Here is a 23494-nt window from a genome sequence, read left to right as displayed (position 1 = left end):
TTTAATGATGAAGATGATGTCCTGTGATTTCCGTTAGAAAAGTAGGTCTATACCTGTCAAAGCAGACGACTCCATCGCTAAACTATCCTGCCACAAAGAAGCTAGCCACGTTTTTTTTTTTTTTTTTAATTCAAATTAATTAATTAAAATTGCGAAAGCTTATCTGAGACTGCGGTTCCGAGAACAGACATCGAGTGGAAAGGAACTACGTATACAAAGCTACAATCTTGTTTGACACTCGGAGGACTCAAAGCACCAAATCATATCCCATAATTCACTTTGATTGTATGACTACACGCTAAATGTCTATAGTCAACGCAAAGGATTATGCGCTTGTTAGTCGGCGTGTCTTTCGGGTGGCTGTGGTACTACGACAGGCAATATTTTGACATTATAGTTTTCAAAGTATTATTATAGTCGACGTATTTTGATATTCATTCTGAAAATGAGTACCATGTTTGCAGACACGATTCTGATTGTGTTCATATCCGTTTGTACCGCTCTCTTAGCTGAAGGTAAGCTTCAGTTTTCAACTCATAACGTTAGCTAGCTACCTAGTTTTGTTTGGTCGTATGTTCGTTAGCGATATAGCAAGGTGCTTAGGCAATGATACATAGTGTGTCGTTGCAAATCTTTTATGCCAGGTTGAAGTGTACATTGACAGTCAGTAACTAGTTAGCTAACGTTAACGTCATTGAATGACCAAAAATTGTAGCTAACGTTTGTAGGATAAATCCACTTGCTTGCTGACGACAGTGTTCAACAGGAAGTGCTTTTAAGGTCATCTCGGGGAGTTCTGCATGTGTAAAACCCCGAGATATCTGTCTTGATGGATCACCATGTGTGATTATTTATTTTGTAGCAGGAAACTCGCCAGTTAGCTCGCTAGCTAGTCGACTTAGAATAAGGTCAAATGCAATTGTATCAGGCATTTCAGCAGCCAAAAAGCAGGAAATGGCTAGCTACATCACATGCAAATATATATTCTTGGATTTTCTTCCTGTTTGTCGTCTAGTTGTAACATGGAGCTGAAAGCCCATATACAAAATCAGTGTGTTGCTTCTGAAAACGGCATTTCTATCTTTTTTTCAGGGATCACATGGGTGCTGGTCTATCGAACAGACAAGTATAAAAGACTAAAGGCAGAGGTGGAAAAGCAGAGTAAAAAGTGTAAGTTTGATTGTACTTTTTAGCACCACCAGCGGAGCGTGTACCTGACTGATGCATGACAGCTGTTACCACACAACGGTCACCACACATTAACTGAAGCAGAGAGTGAGAATCTTATTTTTCCAGTTGAACTAGAGGATGAATAAGTTGCCAGAGTAGGAGAATATTGTTAACTTTGTGAGGACATGGGGGGAACCTCCCATGAAGGCCATAAAGACCTTAAATGTCCACAGTGAGCTGGGACCTAGGTTTTATGTTCCATTTGAAAGACTGGATCTCCCACAGTACATTATCCCCACCATTCCACCGGGGCATTGCCTTTCTGTTTGATATTATTGAGACTGTATTGAGAGTATTTTTAGCTCAATAAATATTTGTAATATTTAACATTGTATTATTGTTTTGATATATAGCAATATATTTCTAATTTCCATTGATATATTTTTATATTTTGCATTTTCAATATGTTCTTGGGCTGAACAACATATTTGTCAGTACATGACAGCATATTTTATTTCTGTATGGTATCCCCCATGCTGGTGCTCACAAAGCCCAACCCCACTTAGCTTCAGCCATCAGGCCTATGAAGGGTACAGGGTGGTATGTCTACTGGCAAATGGTATCATCGCTATGTTTGTGTTTTTGTGATTCTGCTTAATGTATTACTGGATATTTTCTTTCTTTAGTAGAAAAAAAGAAAGAAACCATCACAGAGTCTGCTGGACGTCAACAGAAGAAGAAAATAGGTAAATTGCACCATCCTGCTTTTGATAAAGCAATCTTTGTAATTCACTATAACTGTTTTAGCAGGTAAGAAGGGAACTGATATTCGGTAAATTGCTATTGCAATGTTGTATGACAATGTTGTGGAAGAAAGCAAGTAACCAGATGCATGCTGTAGTTAATATGGGTTTATTCTTGTTTTAGTTAAGCACCATAGAGTGAGTATACATAAGATGCTCTGTTGCTCACAGACATTCCAATTATGTTCCTTATACAGAGAGACAAGAGGAGAAGCTGAAGAACAACAATAGAGATCTGTCTATGGTGAGATATGAATTTAATGTACCATGCAATTGAAAAGTATTTAGTACTTTATTTTAATAGATATAACACATGAATTAGAACACTGTAAGGTATCACCTGGCCTCTTCTTTACTGTTGCGTCTGACCTGTTTTTGAGTAGTTTTAATATTGAAGCATTCTGACTGGTTTGCAGGTGCGAATGAAGTCTATGTTTGCCATTGGCTTCTGCTTTACAGCCTTGATGGGAATGTTCAACTCCATGTGAGTGCATTGATTTGATGGTGACTGCAATTTTATGAAGGCTTGTGGATGTGCTTACTTTAGTTGGGACAGTGTATCAACTGTGCTTTACTTGCTTTGTAATTTGTTTTGTGTCACAGAAAATGTGAATGCTATACCCTCGTATATGCACTCTTCTCAAAAGTCTTCTCTCTGAAGGTCTCATAAAAATGGGAATAAAAGTATGAAATCAGTTTTGTTACATGGATTTATTCTTTTAAAAAATTACATTCAAATGGTTTTTTGTTAAAAAATTGCATGCGTCACACAGCCATATGTAGAACATGAGTGGGAGCAATGTGTTTTAGTGCCTCTGCATTTTCAATGTGCCTGAAACTTCCTTTTTATTTCTCATACCATGTCCTTTACAGCTTTGATGGGCGAGTTGTGGCCAAGCTTCCATTTGTCCCCTTGTCCTACATCCAAGGCCTGTCCCATCGTAATCTCCTTGGAGAGGACTACACTGACTGCTCTTTCATATTCCTCTACATCCTCTGCACCATGTCCATTAGACAGGTGGGTCCAGCAATACTCAGCCCTGGTCTGTTCAGAGTAATTGATTACTGTGATAAAGTCATGTACAGGACTTTAAAAGGACTTGACTGTTATGTCTAGTAGTGGTGAAGATACAAATGATCAGGACTGGAAATAACACTGATGGCATAGAAGGTTAAACATTGCTGATAGGTGGAGGCTTCTGCATTGTTTTGTTATTCTTTGGGGGGGAAAAGGAAAGCATTGCCTCCTAATGGTTTAAAAATCTTAAATTGTAGTTGGTATCTTCTGACTTGGCACATTACTGTAAGGGAACTGTAAACACCCTACCTTCTCCAGTCCTGCTGCTAAAAGGGACTAAGTTAAAGATAAATTTTAACTCGAGTAGTTAGTTCGCCGGCATCTAAGCCCAAACTTGGGTCTCAAAGGAAACAAACATTTTACAGAAAGCTTGTTGTGCCATTTTTCTTGAGTATTAAATCACTTCAAAGATTTGTAAAAAGGGAATGAAAATACACCAGTATTTGTATGTTGTTTCAGTTCTTGTTTCATTTTCTTTCTGTAGAATATCCAGAAGATGCTGGGTCTTGCCCCTTCTCGGGCTGCTACAAAACAGGCTGGGGGCTTTCTGGGGCCACCTCCACAAGCAGCCAAGTTCTCCTAATGCCTCTGCCGTGTCTTTTTACATCTTGGCCAGACTAGAGAGTAGATGCAGAGCTCCCTACTTCATAAAATACAAATGGTACTCTGTAACCATTTGAGCATGGTTTTAGGAATTCCAAATTGTCTGGAGATACATAAGTTACAGACCTGTCTGTGTTTTAAATTAGTTTGTTTAATCTATAATTATTTAAGTGACACGTTTACAATTTAGTGTAGTTATCACACTTTCGTGATGATGCATAAATCATAATTTGTTGTAAATGAGCAATAATTCCGTGCTACATCCATTAAGAGGAAATGTGTGCTTTGTATTACATTCTGAGAAATCACATGATGTATTAAAATACACTGAAGGTATCTTGTCACAGAACAGATTTCTTATTATTATTGACATGATTCTTGTTTAAGTTATGCAAAATGGTTAAATACGTACTGAGAAAATGGATTTTTAAGTATTTGTGTTAATACGTTCTCAATTCAAGTATTCCAACCATATACACTACCGTGCATAAAATGAGTTTGGAAGTGTTAATAAAAGCAGTAAAACTAGCGTGTTTTGGTCATTCTATGGTGAAGTCTGAAGTGTCTGATTTGCCATTTCTGACTGGATGAAAGAAGCGTGGATGTCTTTTGATTTGGTCTGAATATGCCAATTTGAAGAAGCAATGCAATTGTTAATACAAAATGTATTGTCAGTACTGGGGCAGCATAGCGGTTAAGGAGCAGAACTTGTAACCTAAAGGTTGCCAGTTCTATTCCAGCCAGGGCACAGCTTTACCCATGGGCAGGGTACTTGACCCACAATTGCCTCAGTAAATATCCAGCTGTATAAATAGATAACATTGTAAAGAATCTGTAACTGATGTAATTTGCTCTGGATAAGAGTGTCTGCTAAAATGGCAGTGTAGTCGTCGTGCTCTTTTATTGAATGGTTTACTGACAACTGGGACCGATAAGATTGTTGTAAGCAGAGCGCACTGTAATTCTGAAAATGATTTCAAGCTATAAGAGATGTGCTTTCATCAGTGGTCATGATCCTAGGATGTTACATTTGGTTGTTAGCTTGCTGTTTAGTAAAATTGGTGTAGAAATTAATTTACTGTATGGTACAGTTATGGTTCATTTCCACATATATAAGGCCATTGTCTCTTATTGCTTGTAGGTATAGTGGCATTGAAAGCGGGTGGCAGAATGCACATTTAGCAGCCAGGCTATTGTAATGTTTGGCAGAAGGCATGTTTATGGGATGGCACAATGCAGCCTTTACATAATGCTGTAATGCTTGTTTCTGAGTCACTTCTCCAGCCTAACTGGTGTTAGCTCGTCACCAGGTATGACTGTCTTAGTTGTAGGAGAAAATTCATCTCTTCCCTCCTCTCCTATGCCACCTCTAAATCAATGCTAATTACACTAATAATAGAACACAATGGGTTCTTTTAATTAGGCAGACTAAACACAACACTAACCAATAACAATACTACTAGTGATGACAGAGACCGCAAAAGACTTCTTTATTGCAGATCTGCAGGAATCTCATAGATGTACACTCAGCAGCATTACAGAGTATCTCAAAAAAACAGGGCATCAAGCAGTTTGCACCCCCCTCCTCACAGAATCCAATTATTTTAACTCCCGTTTTCCTCCCCAACAACAGGCCTTACTTTGTAACTTTCGACACACACGTAGTATTGTTTTCCTCTCTACTCCCTCTCGATTCTACTTCGAAATGTCTCGCCGCTGCATATCTTCCCACAGTCTCCTGTGCACTTCTGACCCTTTTTTTTAGTTTCTGCTCACATGCATACAAAGTATAATATGATGTATATGAATTGTTGTTTAAGGCTAACATACTGGATTGTCTGGTTCCCAGGGGGGCAAATTACCTCAACATAGTCCACACTGTCTAAATCAGATTGCTTGGCTATATTCACTGCTCTGGTTATCCCAGGTAATGCGTTCAGGCCAGCAGCAGAAATAGACCTAGGTCAATGTCATGCTCAAGACAGAGCTTAATTGGTGATGAGGCCCAACACTCTTGGGAGCACAATCCCATGGAACCCCAAGACATGGATTGAATCAGGACCTACAAGCCTCCTCACTACAATCGGGTGGCTCAAGAGCTGAGCAATGACTTTTCAGGATCTATGCATTCGTCTTAGCAATGCTCTCAAAATCAAGCCACTGAAGACGCTGCAAACTTTGGCCTGCAGCCTCATAAGTGTCATATTTCTCTGTTCCTCACCTTTACCTTTGGCACTGATTTACCTTTTATCCGTAGGTTCTCGGCACATGGGTTATTCACCATATATTACATAATGAAATACATTTATGGCCAGCTAAACTCTCTAAAATTCTACAAAACTATATGAAACTTTAAAATGAAGCTAGTAATAGCGCAAACCTAGCTATATTGCCAGCTTTAAATCAATCAGCAGCAACAATTCAATGGCAGAAAATGGGCACTCATTAATGTGGGGGTTGTTGATCTCTATAGCATGGCTTGGATTTTTACACCTTGTCAGCCTGTTACATTCACTTATTGCACTGGACCACAGCTCCATTTAACTAAACAGGCACTGATTTAGTTTGTTTATGAATATGTTAATATGAACTAGTGTCAATACATAATTAGATTGCTATATGATGAATTTGATTTATGGCATCAGTGACCCAACGTCTCAATTGGCATGTGCATGTCACATTTCTTGGAGTCAGTGGGAGTAGACTGAGTGGAGCTCAACAGATAATTTTTGTGGAATGCACGCCTTCACTTGAGCTCGCCATTGACTCACAAAGAAAGAAAATGCTTCACAATTTAGTTAAGGCAAAATTTGCATGCCAGCTGCAAATGAAATCAATGATGATTTCACAAGGGGAGGGTTGGTATGCATGAAACCAGTAGGGACCAACAGAAATGTCAGTATTGGTGTAAAAAGTAGATTGCTCTGACTATGTAGTTAGCTAGCTGCATAATTAATGAGCCACCCGATTGCCAAAATGTTAATCATTGATAGTGTCAATTTAGTAGTGTACTATTTTATTACGCCCATGTCATATTTCTCTGTGCCTCATCTTTACCTTTGGCACCAGTTTACCTGTTATCCATGGGACTGTTGTGATGCACACAACCCTATATATTTGGGCACCAAATGTTCCTACATTTGGCCTTTCAAGGTAGAACTTATACATATACATTTCTTCCTGCCCCCCCCCCCCCCCCCCCCCCCCCAAGACAGATTACCTTCCTGGTCTTTGTCACTACATTATATTACATTACATGCATTTAGCAGACTCTCTTATCCAGATTGAAATAAGTCTCATCATTTGTATGACAATTATTTAATTTTGTGGAATGAACTCCCCAGGGAGGTTAGGACAGTGGAATCAGTGGGCATCTTCTGATGCAGACTGAAAACCCAGCTCTTCAGACTGCATCTCAGTTCCACCTCAATCCCCACCCCCTAACTCCTACTACCTATAGTATTTGTTATTTTATGTCTAGTATTGTGATGTATTTTGATTCTGTGTTCTAGGGACTGCTGTATCGTAGCATACTTGGCTTCTGTCAGATTGCAGTTATGTTGTGTTAGGGCTTGCATAGTGTTATGCTCACACTCACTGGTCTGGGAGTATCGTTATCGCCTGGTCTGACACTGGTGCTCATTCAGTTTGAATGGATACACTTCTGCTCTTTAGTGCTGCAGATCGCTCTGGATCGTCTGCTAAATCGTCTGTCATGTAATTAGAGTGTTATACATTGACTAAAGCGTTGATGAATTTGATTTATGACATCAGTGTGCCAACGTCTCAATTGACACGTTGGTCTCACATTTCCTGTAGTGAGTGGGGATAAACCGGGTGGAGTGTAACAGATAATTTTTGTGGAATGCACGCTTCACTTGAGCTCGCCATTGAATCACAAAGAAAAAAACTGTTTCGCGGTTTCGAGGCAAAACTCGCAAGCCAGCTGCAAACGAAATCAATCATTCTGAGATGATTTCACAAGGGAAGGTTGGTATGCATGAAATCAGCAGGGACCGACAAAAGTGTCAGTATTGGTGTAAAACGTAGATTGCTCTGACTATGTGGTTAACTATGTGTATAATTAATTACCCAAACGATTGCCAAAATGTTAATCATTGATGGTGTCAATTTAGTATCTTGATATTTTATTACGCCCACTTCGTGGAACAATGTCTTTTATATTGCGCCGTGCTCACAACGTGGTGCGTTTACTATACAGTGTGACTTTTATACATAGACCCTGTGAGATTTTAAGGGGTTGAAGTTCAAACCTCAAATGATAGGTGAATAAGCGAAGGATATTAATTCCATTCCAGGGAAAACGGAGAAGGACCCTGTGCAACTGAGGTATTGACTGCTGCCGCTAGATACGTAGCAAGCCCCCTTCGTTGCAGGAGAAAGTAACGTTCGATAGCTTCAAAACAGAAAAACACGCCTCCGAGAAAAATGGCCGGGGCGCTTCGGGCTCTGCTGGGGAATGCAAATTAAGTTTTTTAATAAGTTTATATTCGGATCAATCTTTTAAGTGATTTGGACTTGGCATAACTTGACTATTTAAAGTTAAATGCATGGTGGCTAAATATTTACGGTTCTTAGTTTAAATAGCGTCGTTAGTCAATATGAAAATCTAAAGATGGTAAACTCTGCCAAGCCCGACCGACATCGTCGTATATGCTGAAGTTTGCATGAGTTTGACTGCTGTAACCATTACTTTGGTTATCACAGCTTATTCTGTTAGAGTGTACAGCTGTTAAGGGAGGTAGCGAGACTATTCGTTTTAGAAGGTGCTTAAGTAATGCTGTTGTTCGAATGTGTTCACAAAATTTTTACGACGGCTGATTGTACCTAAACTTGCAGGCTAGCTAGCCAGTTGTATCCACTTAGCAAGGCGTTATTCTGCATGGGTGTCTACAAGCATTGTGGCAAAATTAAGTGCTGTTTTTTTCTTTGAAATCTTTGAAATATGTTTGTGCAGGTCTTTCACTTATATTTTGACATTCACCAAAATGGCCCAGCCGCTCCGAACTCCTGTTTTACCTGCTGCTGTCATCCGAAGCGCTTCAACTGGGACTCTGGAAGTGAAGGAACCGCTCAACTTCTGGTGCGGGGGCAGAGTAAAGCCCAAAGATGCGAAAAACGCGGAACATGTATACGAACCTGCCACAGGTATGAACTGATACCCAGCCAAATGAACGAATCGACACGTGCTTTCAAGTGAAACAAATGATTCAGGTTTTCGGCAACGGGGAGGACGTATTTTCCTTATTGATGCATGTGTGTTTATGTAATGTCTTTCTGAATTTCGGTCTGCAGTGGGTGAAACGTTAGCCGGCTCATAGTTAACTTCGGAGTAGTGATTTGAGTGGAGCCGAAAGGAGGCGAAGTTCATAGTTATCTAGCTGTCTACGTAGAAATTAAACTGGAATTGCATAAGTCTTGGATTTCACCACCACTTTTATGGAGCGTTGCGTAATCATTTGCCTGTTGCATTTACCCCAACGTATTAACGGTCCTTTTGACCTTATGCGAACTCTGCACTTAGCCATCAGTTGGAGCATAGTTTCAACCTGTTATGCCGGGTATTTGAAATGAAATAGAAACATAAATGAGAAATGTTTTGTCAAGTTCAATACCTCTGTTTTGTTGTTGTATGTAACAGAGCTTCGAAAAGCATTCATTCCCCTTAAGTCACTTTGAGTAACACATGGCTAAATATACACCGCAATAGACACGAAGGGATAGATGCTTAGTGTGCACTATATTCAGAGGGGCTTCTCTGTCTGGCATTTGTATAGCAGCGTGTTCGGGTACGCTTTCAACTTTTTTTTTTTAACCATACGTTGCCGTTTCGATACGGCGCAGATTACTTCAGTGTGAAGTGCGGTGAAGACAACTGTCAAAGAAGTTTATCGGTTGCAGATTTACAGATCTCTAAACCTCCTTGCTGCTGTCTCTCCTTATAAGGCACAAGGCCACTTGTGGATGACTATCGCTGATAAGGCAATAGCTTCGCCAAGGTTCATTTATCCCGTGTTCTGAGAAATTAATTATCGACACGTTTATCTTTAACCTTCATCAACTAGACCTACATATTCAAGCTCGCATTTGCCTTGGTTAGCAGCAGTTTGTGACCACCAACTGTGCATTAGGATCGTCTTCTAACAACTTTTGCTAGAATTTTGGATCCCACATCGTAACAAATGCAGTCCCCCTATAAGCAGGCCAGCTGCAACTGCTTTTCTCCCTACAAATTAAATGTGACTTTCGTGTAGACCACTGAGAACAAAGCAAGCCTTCCTCTTGGTAATTTTAAGGTTAATATTTCAATACAATTAGCTGAAATTTCTTGTTTTGTCAACAATTGTAAATGAGAGACAGTAGCATCAGGTGTCTTTTGGGTGTGCCAGTGCTTGCTGAGTAAGTAGCTACATTAGGACAATTAAGATAGTGTCTAGATTTAGTGTCTGATTTTAACGTTTTTTTTTTTTTTGAGCGGCTTATCAAAGAATTCTTCAGATGTGCATACAACAGTGGTCAAATTGCTTATTACCTATAGAATTATCATTCACTTCATGTTTAGTGATTTTATGGGTTTGTAGTAGAGTGAGCTATTAAAAGAAATAAAATTGAATGTTTTACTTGGGGTCATTTAGAGAATTGATAATCGGTTCATGCATTTATTTTAAACATACTTTGAACGGCTTCACCTTTATGTGTATCTGTTTGTGTTTTTAATGCACTGTGTAATATCTCCTGTTCAAAAATCTTTGGACCTTGGCACCAGATGTACTGTTTTCATGCGATCTTTTAATATTTGTATACTAAACATTATGAACATTTAAACCTATTTTTCAATCTAGCGATTCTGTAGCTGTGTTGGCATGGATCCTGTCCCGGAATCAACATGCAGGACATTGGAAATGTCTTGTATTTGCTGACCTATTTGTGTCCAATGTCAATGAGGGGAACCTTTGAACATTACTTTGAATCATATTAACACCTTTATGGTTCTCAGATATATTACACGCTAAGATTTCACTCTGCATTGGGAGGAGAGACCGGGTGCTGGGAATTGGATGTATTCGTATTCTGGGAACCAAAGTTATAGGTTAAAAAAAAGGTTTGTAGTCAGTGACTGTATGTACAAGAGAGTATTTGTGTACTCTTTGTACAGAGCATTTTTAAGTGCTCTAACTTCCAAGTGTCATTCTAATACCTAGTAACTAGTTGTTGTTATACTTTTTACCACAAGGGGGTGGCAAATACTTGTCCATACCTGTGTGCTTCTGATGTTCTGCTGAAGTATCTATTCATAATGCTCAATAAGGGTATTGCCGTCTGTATTAGTGTGTAAACAACCAACCCCCCCCCCCCCTTGTGACCCACTTATACCAAACTGAGGAATTTCTTAGGTTCCCCTTGTTTACACTAGACCATTACAGTCCCAGGTTTCCCATCTGATTTCCTTGTCTCGCTTAAATTACAGTTTGTCTAAAACAAATGTCTGAAGATAATTGAGAAATGTAATATTAGGGAGAACATATAAATAAATATTTGCTATTTTTTGTGGACATCCTGTATAATTGTGGACAAAGTTATCCATTTTTGTAAACTTTGTGAGTTTCCCAGCTGACTTGCTCGATTCATAGCTGCCTAGGTTGATAGATTCAATATTTGTGCTCTGAGGTGTTAGGATCAGGGTTTTGTGTCTTACACGCACTCTTGATTGGTTTTATTTTTCTTTGTCACGACTGCACACGTCGTCATGCAGCAGCAGGCCCCTCCTAAGTGGCCCTTCCCTTCCCAACTACAAATATGATGCATCTCAGAAACTTGGGGGCAGGAGTGAATGGTAATGGCGACAATTTTGAAGTGAGGAGATGATGAATGGTTTGTTTTGTGGGAAAATCTGAGCATCATTGAGATGGAAGCAGAGCCCAATAGGGCTTGACTAGGAGGGGGTTCACGGGCCCACTGCCTAGTTTTGTTGCCCCCCTTATTTTCCTTAGCACCATTCCAAGTCACCCATCAACGGTGCCACATTCACCACCATGGATAACAGGAGTAAGGTTTGCACTGCAGCACCAGATTTTAATAAAATAATAAAATACAAAAAATACAATCTAAAATTCAGTGAGGAGAATCCCTGCCAAGACTGCATGTTCCCGCAAGTGCAGGGCCTCAGACAGAACTGGCTGTGTACATGCAGAGGAATTTACAAGAGTGTGTGAGTTCCGCTGCAAGAGGTTAGGTGTCTGCCTCGTGCCATTCATTTGTTTTTTTTTTTTTTTTTTTGTTTTTTTGCCTACACTACCTTCAGACTCTCTAGGTCAGGGCATATACCTGTCTAACCTTTACCTACACAGGTAGATTAGGAGGGTATTCAGGCTGGGGAAGTATTAGTTTGTGACAAAGGGCATATGGAATTTTGAGATAATCTGGGATACAGTGCTACAATGACCTACAAGACTCAAAAACAGACAGTTGCATTGATATTTTTGTTTATAGTTCTATGTCATAAAATGTGTAGCTGTAAGACTGAGAAAAATGCAGTAGTGTGAATGCTTTTTACAATAAACACTATTGATGTATTTTTTGAAAACTTTTTTTCTCCATGTCAGTTCATATGTGATGCTAATCTGAATAGAATTCCCCACAGTCTTGTGCCCCCCCAGTTTGAGAAGCATTGGTTTACGCAATTGAATGGAATCATGAGAGATTCCGTGAGAGGAACTGGAATTCAGAGTCAGGATGGAATGGAATTCAAGTCAGAGCCAGTGTCTGCACAGGAGGAGATCTTTTCTGATGTCCTTCATGATAGAAATTGCGAGCAAATGTGACTAATGTAGCAATGAAAGCGAGGAGTGCACATGTGCAAGGAAGGCATCCCAGGATCCCTCTTTTACACGATCCCTCTTTTACCATCTCTAGAGCCAGGTGGTGTTCCTGGGTCTGATAACCCATTTATACCAAAGACAAACCCAGGAAAACCTCAGGACAAACCTGGGTTCCCAGGCTAGTGTAAAAGAGGTCCTTGTGATGTAAGGTGTTAAGCCGATCTATGGTTTCAACAAGCCCGCCAAATTTGGGCAAGAATTGCAGCAAACATTAATGCATGTAACAGACTTTAACGGCTACCCTCTGTACCTGCAGGACGTGTCCTTTGTGAAATGGTACCATGTGGGGCTGAGGAGGTGGATCAGGCCGTTCAGAGTGCCCATTCTGCCTATTTGAAGTGGAGCAAGATGGCTGGTATGGAGAGAGCACGTGTGATGCTGGAGGCAGCTCGCATTATCAGGGTAAGGATGCAGCCGTGCAAATATGTATTGATGATGAGATGTGGGGGCACATTTAAAAACATCTTTTTAAGACTTCCTCTCCTAGAACCTCAGCGAAGCTACATATCCAAGACTACAGTACCGTAATGCAAAATACAGTATTCCAATATTCTGACACAATATTTGCAATATGCACTACATTTATACAGCGGTATAAAAAAAAGTATTTGCCCCTTCTTGATATTTTATTATTGCCTATTTGGAGCACTGAATGGTTTCAGATTTGCAAACAAAATGTAATATTGCACAAAGGAAATCTGAGTAAACACAAAACGTAGTATTTTAATGTTATTTTGTTCCTTCAGTGAAAATAGTTAACATATACCCATATCATTCCTGTGGAAAAAGTAAATGCCCCCTGAAACCTAATATCTGGTTGGACCACCCTTAGTGGCAATAACTGCAACTAAACACTTCCTATAATTTGATATGAGCCTTGCCCATCTCTGTGGAGGAATCTTGGCCCACTCTTCTTTGCGGAACTGCTTTAATTATGGCAGACTGGTTGGTCTTCGAGCATGAACTGCTCTTTTCAGGACCTGCTACCTGAAATCAGAAAGGGGGCATATATTTTTTCACACCACTGTAGGCAACATGTGTAAAAATTTTGTGTGATAGACTATGTACTATATTTGCGTTTTTCTTCTTAGTGTTGTGTTTTACAGAAATGAAATGAATAATGGACCTTTAATCCCTCATAATGGGAATTAATGCATGATACTAAAAGGAAATATAATTTGAAAACTTATGACAGAGGCTTTATAGATCTTTTAGCATGCAGAATGTAGAAGCTGTGCGTAATTTTACCATGAATATTAACGTGACTGCCTGTCTTTACAAAATAAGCCATTTTGAGGTTCACAGCATGCTTTCAGTATCATGCATTAATGAGAACCTTGGGCACTGCTTACTTTTAGATGGATATGACAACATTTATCTTAACTGTAATATGTTTCTAATGTCCCCAGATATTATGTGCAAATACTGCCACACAAAAAGCATGTAATCATTACAATGCAGCCAGCAATGCAGTACTTTGGACAAGAGAGGGCAGTATGTTACCAAAGTGGTGTGAAACCTCTCAGGGTTGTTTTAGGTATATTCCACAGCTGTGCGCTTTGACATTTAAACGTTGCTGCATCAGCAGATTAACGATCCACTGTCATGAACTCTTCCCGAAGGGAAGGGAATATCAGCTGCATACCAAGTCATTGTATATTGTATCTTAGCAACTTCATGCTCACATTGAGCCACATGATCATCCATTCCCGGGCACTGGGCAGCTATAATTAGAAAATTACAAAAAGGACATCCAGGATGTTGGCTTTTAAAAAACCCAGCCACATTCTTGACAGGCAGTGACTATATTAATTGATTGAAGATTGCACTTTGCTATAATTAAATGGCAACACACGCCCCACAGTAATGTACCTAGTTTCTCTCATGAACGCCTAAAATATTTCTGCTTTGCTTTCTGTTGCATGAAACTGGTGGCTTTTACTATAGTTTTGAAATACAGTTTCACTCTGACAGTCAAGTGTGGCGTCTTTCTCTTTGATATAGTAGTTGACTCACAACTGTATGGGAATATGGCGACCGTCTGCATTTTTATGTATGGTTAGCAGATGGTGTGAAATGGGGAAATACATGAATGATTTTTAAAAAGCCATGAATCACTTCAGTACAGAGACTCTCAAATAGTAAGGTGTGACCCTGTATTGATCTGCACCACAACATGAAGACAAAGTTAGATAGACTCTCAATGGAAGTTTCAGCTTCACACCATTGCCAAATAATTGAAAGGTCCCTTTAGTAGTCATGGAGGCTTAAGTATGAAAAACTGATTATTCATAATGATGAATTTGCACAAATCCATATTGGGGAAAATAGTTTTATTACCTTACTTGAAATGGCCCTTCTATATTTGTATGGATTGCAGTACTATAAATGACTGATGAACGCTGAATACATGCATCTTTACAGAGAATGAATGAAAATGAAAACCAGTGTAGAGATTGTGTTGCTGTCGCATGTGAACCGCGGATTTATTGCAAAGTTTAACCATAATAGTGTGAAATACAGTTTTACTGCTGCTGTTACTTTTTAAAGTAATAATTCCCTAAATCTCAATGCAGAATTGCAGTAAAAAGATACAAGCGCCATTTTAATAACCAGCAACCTTACTTAGCAGAAGCGTTGTGAAGACGAAGACTGCATCCGAAATCGCTTACTCGTTCACTCACTCACTAGGGAGTAGGAGTGTAAGAATGTAGGAGGGTGTCTCCATGATTAGATTGATACGGTGCTGTATATGAGGTCTTTACAGCTGTCACAAAAATGGTCATGCTTGTATGTTCAAAATTTCATTACATGTTATGCCTGGCAAATTGGATTAGATGGCACAAACTAGGGATGCACAATGATATCGGCACGGCATTGGTATTGGCCAATAAAAATGTAAGAAGTTAATTATCGGCATTGGCAGATATGAACATTTCTGCCTATGTGAGTGGCCGATAAGTTGACATGTTAACTATGTGCACGCGATGATGCTAAATGTTTATTATGAGCGCCAGCAACAAGCTTTAACATGTCAGCTGTATGGAAGTATTTTTAAGTATCTGAAACAGATAACAAAATTGCTATTTGCAATGCTTGTAAAGCACCAGTGATGTGAGGAGAGGTAAAATATATAGCTAAGTTTCTTCTCACTCTGGTAGGATGCTAGCTGTGTGCTGCTAAGCTTTTCTCTGCTTCTGGAGGGGGGTAAGACCATTTTTAAATATCGCAGCTCCATAAGTAGAGAATGCAATGGTATATTGAACAAGACAGCCCGCGATCGCCAAGCTCGTGCTTTGGGACTCGAACGGAGGGCCTAATGGTTTTGGCCGACCCCTAGCTAGGTTTCTCACCCTGTGAGGATGCTAGTTGTGTGCTGCTAAGCAGAGTGGGGAGTGAGACCATTTTTACATTATGCGGCATATATACACTATATGGACAAAAGTATTTGGCCACACCTGTTTTTCAGGGTTTGGGCTAGGCCCCTTATCCCCAGTGAAGGGCAATCTTAATACTTCAGCATACCAAGACATTTTGGACAATGCTATGCTTCCAACTTTGTGGTCACACTTTGGGGAAGGCCCTTTTCTATTCCAACATGACTGTGCCCCAGTGCACAAAGCAAGGACTATAAAAGACATGGTTTGATGAGTTCAGTGTGGAAGAACTTGACTGGCCCGCACAGAGCCCTGACCTCAACCCCATCGAGCATCTTTGGGATGAACTGGAACGGAGATTGCGAGCCAGGCCTTCTTGTCCAACATCAGTGCCTGACCTCATAAATGCTCTACAGAATGAATGGGCACAAATTCCCACAGAAACACTCCCAAAATCTTGTGGAAAGCCTTCCAAGAAGAGTGGAAGCTGTTATAGCTGCAAAAGGGGGACCAACTCCATATTAAAGTATACATACTTTGTATTTGAATACAATGTCATTACAATGTAATGGTCAGGCGTCCGAATACTTTTGTCCATATAGCGTGTGTGTGTGTGTATATAATATGTATTATATATATGTATTTATATATATTGGTATCAAATCAGACATCATATTTACTTGTCAGAATGATTGTGGAGTAGATTGTGGAATAGAATGATCTGAAATGGATCTGTGACTGAAGTGCATGAAGCATTGGTTTAATAAAGGCAGAATGACCCTGTTAATTTTTCAGTAAGACTTTGGGAACGTAGCCCCAGCTACCAAACTTGAAACACTGCTTGATGGAAGATTTTTTTTTTTTTTTTTTTTTAAGCTTATCTTAAAAAGCGTGATGTGGTTTTCCTGCACCAGCAGGCCCAGACCTTTTTTGGCACAGTACAGACAGATTTCAAACAAAATGCAGTGGGTTCCCCTGTCAGGCTTTTCCTGATTCATGTTGTCTCTTTTCTCAGTGAAACTTTGATGCTCATATTACTCTCCAAAGGAACAATGAGGTGTTTGGTTTGAAACCATGTACAGTAATGTGTGCCAATACTTTCGATAAAGTAGTGCTCTTACTTAGTTACCTGCTCTCATCAAGTCTTGTTCCTCTATCTTCACAGCTGTAAGTTTGGTCTGTAAAATGTTAAAACGTGTTATTGCATCATTGTTTACGTCAACTTGCCCCATTGGTATGAACAGGAACAGAGAGATGAGATTGCCAAGATGGAAGTGATCAACAATGGGAAGTCCATCACAGAGGCACGTGTGGACATAGACGTAGCTTGGCAGTGCATTGAGTACTATGCTGGCATGGCTGGAACACTTGCAGGTGGGTACTGAGAAAGGACTGCATGGGACAAATACTGATGTTGTAGTTCATTGTGACTCACTTTTTTCCATCCTCCATTCTGTCTTATAATTTTGCATAGCTTTTCTGCATCACTGTACTTTAATGGTAAATAAGGTGTTTGGTTCATTTGTTAAATATGCCACATTAAATATGTTGATTTAGTGATTGAATTGATTCAACTTGAAAATTATTTATACATTATTTAATATCTCAAATAGAAGGACAGAAAAAAAAATCTGATGGAAGCGCGTCTGCTATTTAGCGTCTGCTAAATGACAGTAATGTAATGTAATTCCAGTCACTCTGACTCCGTAGAAACTTACACTTTGTGGTTTCCTTTTTCTCCCCAAGGCCAGCATATCCAGCTTCCAGGGGGTGCTTTTGCCTACACAAGGCGTGAGCCCCTTGGCGTGTGTGTGGGCATTGGTGCATGGAACTACCCCTTCCAGATCGCGGCCTGGAAATCCGCCCCTGCCTTGGCCTGTGGTATGACCCACACACCCTCACTTACACATGCAATTGTGCAAGACATCACAGCGGGTCTCGAATTGCGCATACCAGGGATTCGCATGCTGTTCATGTGATAAAATGCCAAGGAGGAGAGCTATTTTAGCCACTCAGAAGCTTACATTTTTTACTTTTGGTTCAGTCAGCTGCATGGCTTGTTGAACCCTGTGGTTTGTTTTATCCCAGCCATGTGAGGTTATGGAGGTTTTGAATGGGACTGATAGGTGTTCAGACACACAGCCCCCCCCATCCCCCCCCACCCTTCATTAGTAAATCAGTGATATTATAATTCCACTCTCTTGCTCTCCTGACCTTATTCTAGGCAATGCCATGGTGTTCAAGCCCTCACCTATGACTCCGGTGACAGCTGTTATGCTGGCAGAGATCTACGCCCAGGCTGGAGTCCCAGAAGGGCTCTTCAACGTAGTGCAGGGAGCAGCAGAGACGGGCACCCTGCTCTGCCACCACCCATTGGTGGCAAAGGTGTCCTTCACTGGCAGTGTCCCCACAGGCAAGAAGGTACATTTTCAACCAGACCTTTCCTACCCCTGTCCCTTACGACCAGTTTATGTCAACCCGATGAATCACAGTGGTGTGCCAGTGCGCTAGGGTACATTTTCAGTTTCAGGATCTTAAGGGTCGCATCCCTATCTGCACTGTCTCTGCACATCCTCCCACTGTCCAAGAACAACAGATGAATGCAGAGCAGTTAGACTGATATACTTACATCTATGCCTTTACAAAGACATAATTACTGGTAGTTTGTTCAGTCTCTGGCGCAGATCTGTTCTGATAACCTTCTGATAACGCATAGGCTTTACTATGCCGATAGGATAGGCACAATTAGATTGGCTAGGGCTTCTTCATCTTACCACTCGGGTACCATCCATACCAATCGATATCCACCAAAGTAATATTTCCACCTTTCTTTGCTACTGGCTGTGAACTGCTACCTGCCTCCATCTTGCTGTGTTGGGATTTTGTATTCACGCGCGACAGAGTTAAGGTGTAGTGTGACTGAAAGACGAGTAGGACACTGCCTCAAACTTCAAGTATTAGCCAATAAATGAATCACGGAATGAAATAAAAATGGTTAACATACTGCTGCTTACTTGGAGAACGTTGATCAAGTTCAGCTTTTTTAAATCGATTTGAGCGATTTTCCTGTTTTGAAAATCATCTTTAAAAAAATAAATCAAATTAATCGAGAAAATCAGGAAAATCGCCCAGCTCTACCACCAGTGAATGCCAAGTTCATCATGGTGGACTGTGACCTGTAAAGTGCAAAGTAGCCATTGGCTGCATATGAGTGTAGTGGATGTTTTTTTTTCTCAGTTCAGTGGTCCTGTGAAAGAGAAGAGGTTGCCATCTTGATACAAGCCTGATGTCCTGTTGTGATTTCATAAACAGGGTTTCACAGAGCAGACAGAAGCATAAAAAACAAAGCTGAGTCAAACTGAGAACTTAGTGAAGGGAATTCCCCAACACTGCACTGCACTATGTGGATACATTTTATTGTCCGTACGTTCATATATATTTTCTTACTGTGGTACTTAAATTGTTTTTTTTTTTTTTTTTTTTTTAGAAAGCAAAGTAAATTAAAAATATTAGCTTATGGGCTAGGTGTTTCTCTGTATGTATGCATGTATGTTTAGCATAAGAGAAATGATCAGTTTATTATTCTTATTATAAATGAATGTTTTAACGTTTTTACCTTTGAATGTTTATTTACATTAATGTTACAACGGGGCTTATAATCTTGGGTTATAATTGTGTTTACACACTACTTGTTATCATATTAACTAAAGATAAATGAGTTTCCTATCTGGGCTGTTATGAATGAACCATTTCCTCACTCTTTACTGTTCATTCATTTCGCACTCATATCTAACCGCAGTGATTCATAGACAGGGGAACGGATGTAGTCAACAGTAACCACTTCCTCAACATAATGTTTTTCATCGGTGTTATCGTTCATGATGACAGTGTGATCCTAGTGCCAAATAAAACTTGGCACAGTGTTTTTTTGAAAGGTTACAATATAATTTTAAATAAACTTTGCCTGAAACACAACTTCACAAATTCAGTGTAGTTTTATGATTGATACCCAAGATGTCATTGGGCTGACTGAGAGCGAGGCTGTGTAGTGATCCATCCCCTCCCTTGTCTCAGATCATGGAGATGTCTGCGAAGGGGGTGAAGCCTGTGACCCTGGAACTGGGAGGGAAGTCACCACTGATTATCTTCAAGGACAGTGAGCTGGATAATGCTGTAAAGGGGGCGCTCATGGCAAATTTCCTGTCCCAAGGAGAGGTATGCAGTTACAAGCTCATATATGCTGCTGAGCTTACTTTCATGTGTCATGGCCTACAGATTTTTTGGTGGGCTGTTCACATTTTACTGGTCACTTTAATTCCACCCTGTGGCTGGGGAATATGAGTGCAATGAGCAGTTTTCTTCATCCAGGTCTGCTGTAACGGGACAAGGGTCTTTGTCGAGAGGGAGATTCTGCCCAAGTTCTTGGAGGAAGTGGTGAAGAGGACCAAGGCTATCCCAGTCGGTGACCCCCTGCTGGATGGAACCCGCATGGGTGCTCTGATCAGCCGACCACACCTTGACCGAGTCCTAGGTTTCGTCAGTCAAGCCAAGAAAGAGGTACAGAGTGGAGGGTATACACTGCTGACCGACTGAGATCTTTTATTATACTCAACTCTAATGACACGCTTGCTCTATTATGTTAATGTTACCACAGTACTATGCAAGTCGGAGTGAAATTGTTTTTGAATTGGTAATATTGAGGTTTATTTGCCAGCTGTCCTGAAATGCTCATGCGTATTTTCAGGGTGCCAGGGTACTGTGTGGAGGGGAGCCCTTTGTCCCCACTGACCCCAAACTTCAGGGAGGCTACTTCATGTCCCCGTGTGTTCTGGGTGAGTCCTCGCCTCATTCAGGCACCTTGTGAAAATGGTAAGACACCATTTGTCTGTCTTGCCTTGTCTTTCTCGCCCTGACCTATCCCTGCGTTTTCCCTTCCACAGATAACTGCAGCGATGACATGACCTGTATCAAGGAGGAGATCTTTGGACCTGTAATGTCTGTACTGCCTTTTGACACAGAGGAGGAAGTTCTGCAGAGAGCCAACAATACCACCTTTGGCCTGGCTGCAGGCGTCTTCACAAGGTACTGGCCTAGCCTTCAGACCTCCAAACAAAAGCCTGTCCCAGGTGACTGACAGCCGAAATACAATTCTGCAAAATACAACATGGAACAATCTGTGTATGCTACAGTAGTGACTGAGCAGAATAATACTGAGCCTGTGTACTGCTGTAGCTCTGACACCGCCAGCACTGACTGCATTTCCTCTGTGGACGTAGGGATGTGGCCCGTGCCCATCGCGTAGCAGAAAATCTGCAGGCAGGAACCTGTTTCATCAACAACTACAACATCAGCCCCGTGGAGGTGCCTTTCGGCGGCTATAAGATGTCAGGTACGGATTTGCATCGTGTCAGTATATGCACAGTGTGCACAGTGATATTAACTTCCCCACTGCAGTACTTGCAGGATGTAATCATTCTCCTGAGAAATGCAAGTTCAGGTGCCTCATTTCATTTTATCATATGTCCTGGCAAAATTAAAAACATTCAGTGTGATGTTATGGGTGCTGACTGTACTTTGATAACATTTGTACTACACATTACATTGCCATTGTACTAACCATCCCAGTCACATTTCAAACCCACATTCCAGTTGTAATTCTAGGCATTCTAACCACATTCCAACCATATTGTAATCCAAATGTTACATTATATTACATTAAGGCATCTATAATGTATAGTCAGCCTCTAGGGGTGATATTCAAATCTTCATGACAACATGTTGATTGCATTTTAATTATTAACTACAACCCACATAGGTGCATCCCAACTAAATCTTTTCAATAATCTAACCATTCACTGGCCATATCTTCTATTGGAAACACTAACCATTCAAAAAGAATAATGCTTATGCACTGTTGGTGCAGGGTCCCTTAATACAGCTGTGTTAAGTGAGAGGGCCTGAAAAGTGTGTAGGGCTTAAGAGGCCTAAAAGATATCTTCATAGATCTGTGTAACTCCCCACATTGACCCATACGTTTTGATGTACTTTCCACTATGCTTTTGTGGCATATGCACATAACTCTATCCTGTACTGTGTGAGGAAATGATCAAACCACACATCTCTCCCCCTATTATTTCCTGTTTGTAAGCTTGTATAACTGTTAAAAGCCAAAATGAAATGGTTTGGGGGAACTGGTCATGTAACCATGTTGGACACATCTCAGTGAGAGAGGAGCTGATGCAGTAGCCTTGAGAAAGGTCATTAACTGAATTGCTTCTGTAATTTTCCAGCTTTAGAAATGGAGATCATGTAAAAACTTGAATATGGTGGTTTGCCAAGGGCGAGGGTTAGGGTTAGGTTTTATTAAGGGGCCCTAGCTTGGACCATTAAATCGCTGTTTTGAGCTGCTGTTTGGGGCAAAGGAGCACAGTATTTCACCAGAAATCAATTTGCCCAATCTTTCTGTGACCAAAAAAGAGAAATTGGGGGAAAAACCAACTATAATGTAATTTTAGGATTTGCTCCTAAGAGCTGAATTGAAAAGCATTCCACTAAATTAATATTTCATTTAAAATTTTAAATTGAAATCCTTTCCTTTGCATGACTGCAAGATTATTAAATATGAGGCTCAATCTTGTCTTTCTAAAACTGTCAGTTTTTGGTCAGTACTGCCCATAACTTCTCCCCTTCTCCCCACAGGCTTTGGAAGGGAAAATGGCCAGGTGACTATAGAGTATTACTCTCAGCTGAAGACCGTGGTGGTTGAGATGGGTGACGTTGACAGCCTCTTCTAGATCTCGGTGTGAACATTTACTACACTGACCATTATGCTGAATGCAGAGCACTAACACTAAACCAGCCAACTGGCCACACTTCTAACACCCAACATTCAATTCATACCAGTATTACTGTGCTGATGTAATCTAAAATCCCCCTGACCAGATGAGAAGGCTTTTCCACTGCCTATACTGTGCCATAGGTAGAATGCAATAGTATATATTTTTTATATATCTCTATCACTAATCGTCATAATAAACTTTTAAATCATCTACCCAACATCCAAATAGTCTGAAATATGCAAATAGCCTAAAAAAGGATTACATTATCTGCAAAATCATTTTTGCATCAAACTCAGCTGAAAAATGTTGGACTTGAAATTAAGACACACAGACATTGTAATATTAGCCTAATTGATGGCAATTATAAATGGTATAAATAGTAATTACAGTCCTGCTTAGCAGCTTGCCAGTCATTTAAAATGCTTTTAAAGGGCATTAAACAGACTGAAACACAGTTACTTTGTTAGACTTAAGAACATTTTTCTGAATAGTCCAGCTAGAAATGTGTAATGTAGTCTCTGTAATTCAGTCAGTTACCTTTCACCCTTGTTTTTTTGTCTTTTGAATATTACATGATACTTTGACTGAAATACCACATTTCTAATAAATTTACCATCTTGTCTTTCCATCTTGGTTTTGTATTGCTTTTATAAGTAAATTGGTTTATTAGTGAATGAGCACAAGATTTTTTTTAAAAATCTTTTTAATGAAATGCTGTACATCT

General features: G+C 40.2%; 2 protein-coding genes across 3 annotated transcripts; both read left to right on the top strand.

The window, feature by feature from the left end:
- The first annotated feature begins 331 nt into the window (after positions 1-331).
- On the top strand, positions 332-4137 carry tmco1 (transmembrane and coiled-coil domains 1). Its single transcript, XM_036522082.1, has 7 exons — positions 332-515; positions 1093-1170; positions 1857-1916; positions 2171-2217; positions 2390-2457; positions 2847-2991; positions 3536-4137. The coding sequence occupies exons 1-7, from the start codon at positions 446-448 to the stop codon at positions 3632-3634; spliced, it is 567 nt and encodes a 188-aa protein (XP_036377975.1). The 5' UTR covers positions 332-445; the 3' UTR covers positions 3635-4137.
- A 3773-nt stretch (positions 4138-7910) lies between these two features.
- Positions 7911-22931, top strand: aldh9a1a.1 (aldehyde dehydrogenase 9 family, member A1a, tandem duplicate 1). Of its 2 annotated transcripts, none has more exons than XM_036521264.1 (12): positions 7911-8004; positions 8633-8823; positions 12811-12956; positions 17176-17305; positions 17678-17812; positions 18156-18352; positions 20006-20146; positions 20300-20488; positions 20676-20763; positions 20872-21013; positions 21208-21320; positions 22631-22931. In XM_036521264.1, exons 2-12 carry the CDS (start codon positions 8664-8666, stop codon positions 22723-22725), a joined length of 1536 nt encoding a protein of 511 aa, XP_036377157.1. In that variant the 5' UTR covers positions 7911-8004; positions 8633-8663; the 3' UTR covers positions 22726-22931. The 2 variants fall into 2 exon arrangements, with proteins under 2 accessions (XP_036377157.1, XP_036377156.1); XM_036521263.1 differs by lacking the exon at positions 7911-8004 and adding an exon at positions 8013-8141.
- The last annotated feature ends 563 nt before the right edge of the window (positions 22932-23494 follow it).

The sequence above is a fragment of the Megalops cyprinoides genome, chromosome 2 (genome assembly GCF_013368585.1).
Source record: "Megalops cyprinoides isolate fMegCyp1 chromosome 2, fMegCyp1.pri, whole genome shotgun sequence".
NCBI classification, from domain to species: domain Eukaryota; kingdom Metazoa; phylum Chordata; class Actinopteri; order Elopiformes; family Megalopidae; genus Megalops; species Megalops cyprinoides.
The sequence above is the reverse complement of the archived record's forward strand: the minus strand, read 5'-3'. Positions and strand labels throughout refer to the sequence as shown.

Coding starts and splice junctions, on each gene's coding strand:
- tmco1 (XM_036522082.1), top strand. CDS start 446: ATGAGTACCATGTTTGCAGACACGATTCTGATTGTGTTCATATCCGTT. Junction 516..1,092: donor TACCGCTCTCTTAGCTGAAG/GTAAGCTTCAGT, acceptor TCTTTTTTTCAG/GGATCACATGGGTGCTGGTC. Junction 2,458..2,846: donor ATGGGAATGTTCAACTCCAT/GTGAGTGCATTG, acceptor TGTCCTTTACAG/CTTTGATGGGCGAGTTGTGG.
- aldh9a1a.1 (XM_036521263.1), top strand. CDS start 8,104: ATGGCCGGGGCGCTTCGGGCTCTGCTGGGGAATGCAAA. Junction 21,014..21,207: donor GCTGCAGGCGTCTTCACAAG/GTACTGGCCTAG, acceptor CTGTGGACGTAG/GGATGTGGCCCGTGCCCATC. Junction 21,321..22,630: donor CGGCGGCTATAAGATGTCAG/GTACGGATTTGC, acceptor TTCTCCCCACAG/GCTTTGGAAGGGAAAATGGC.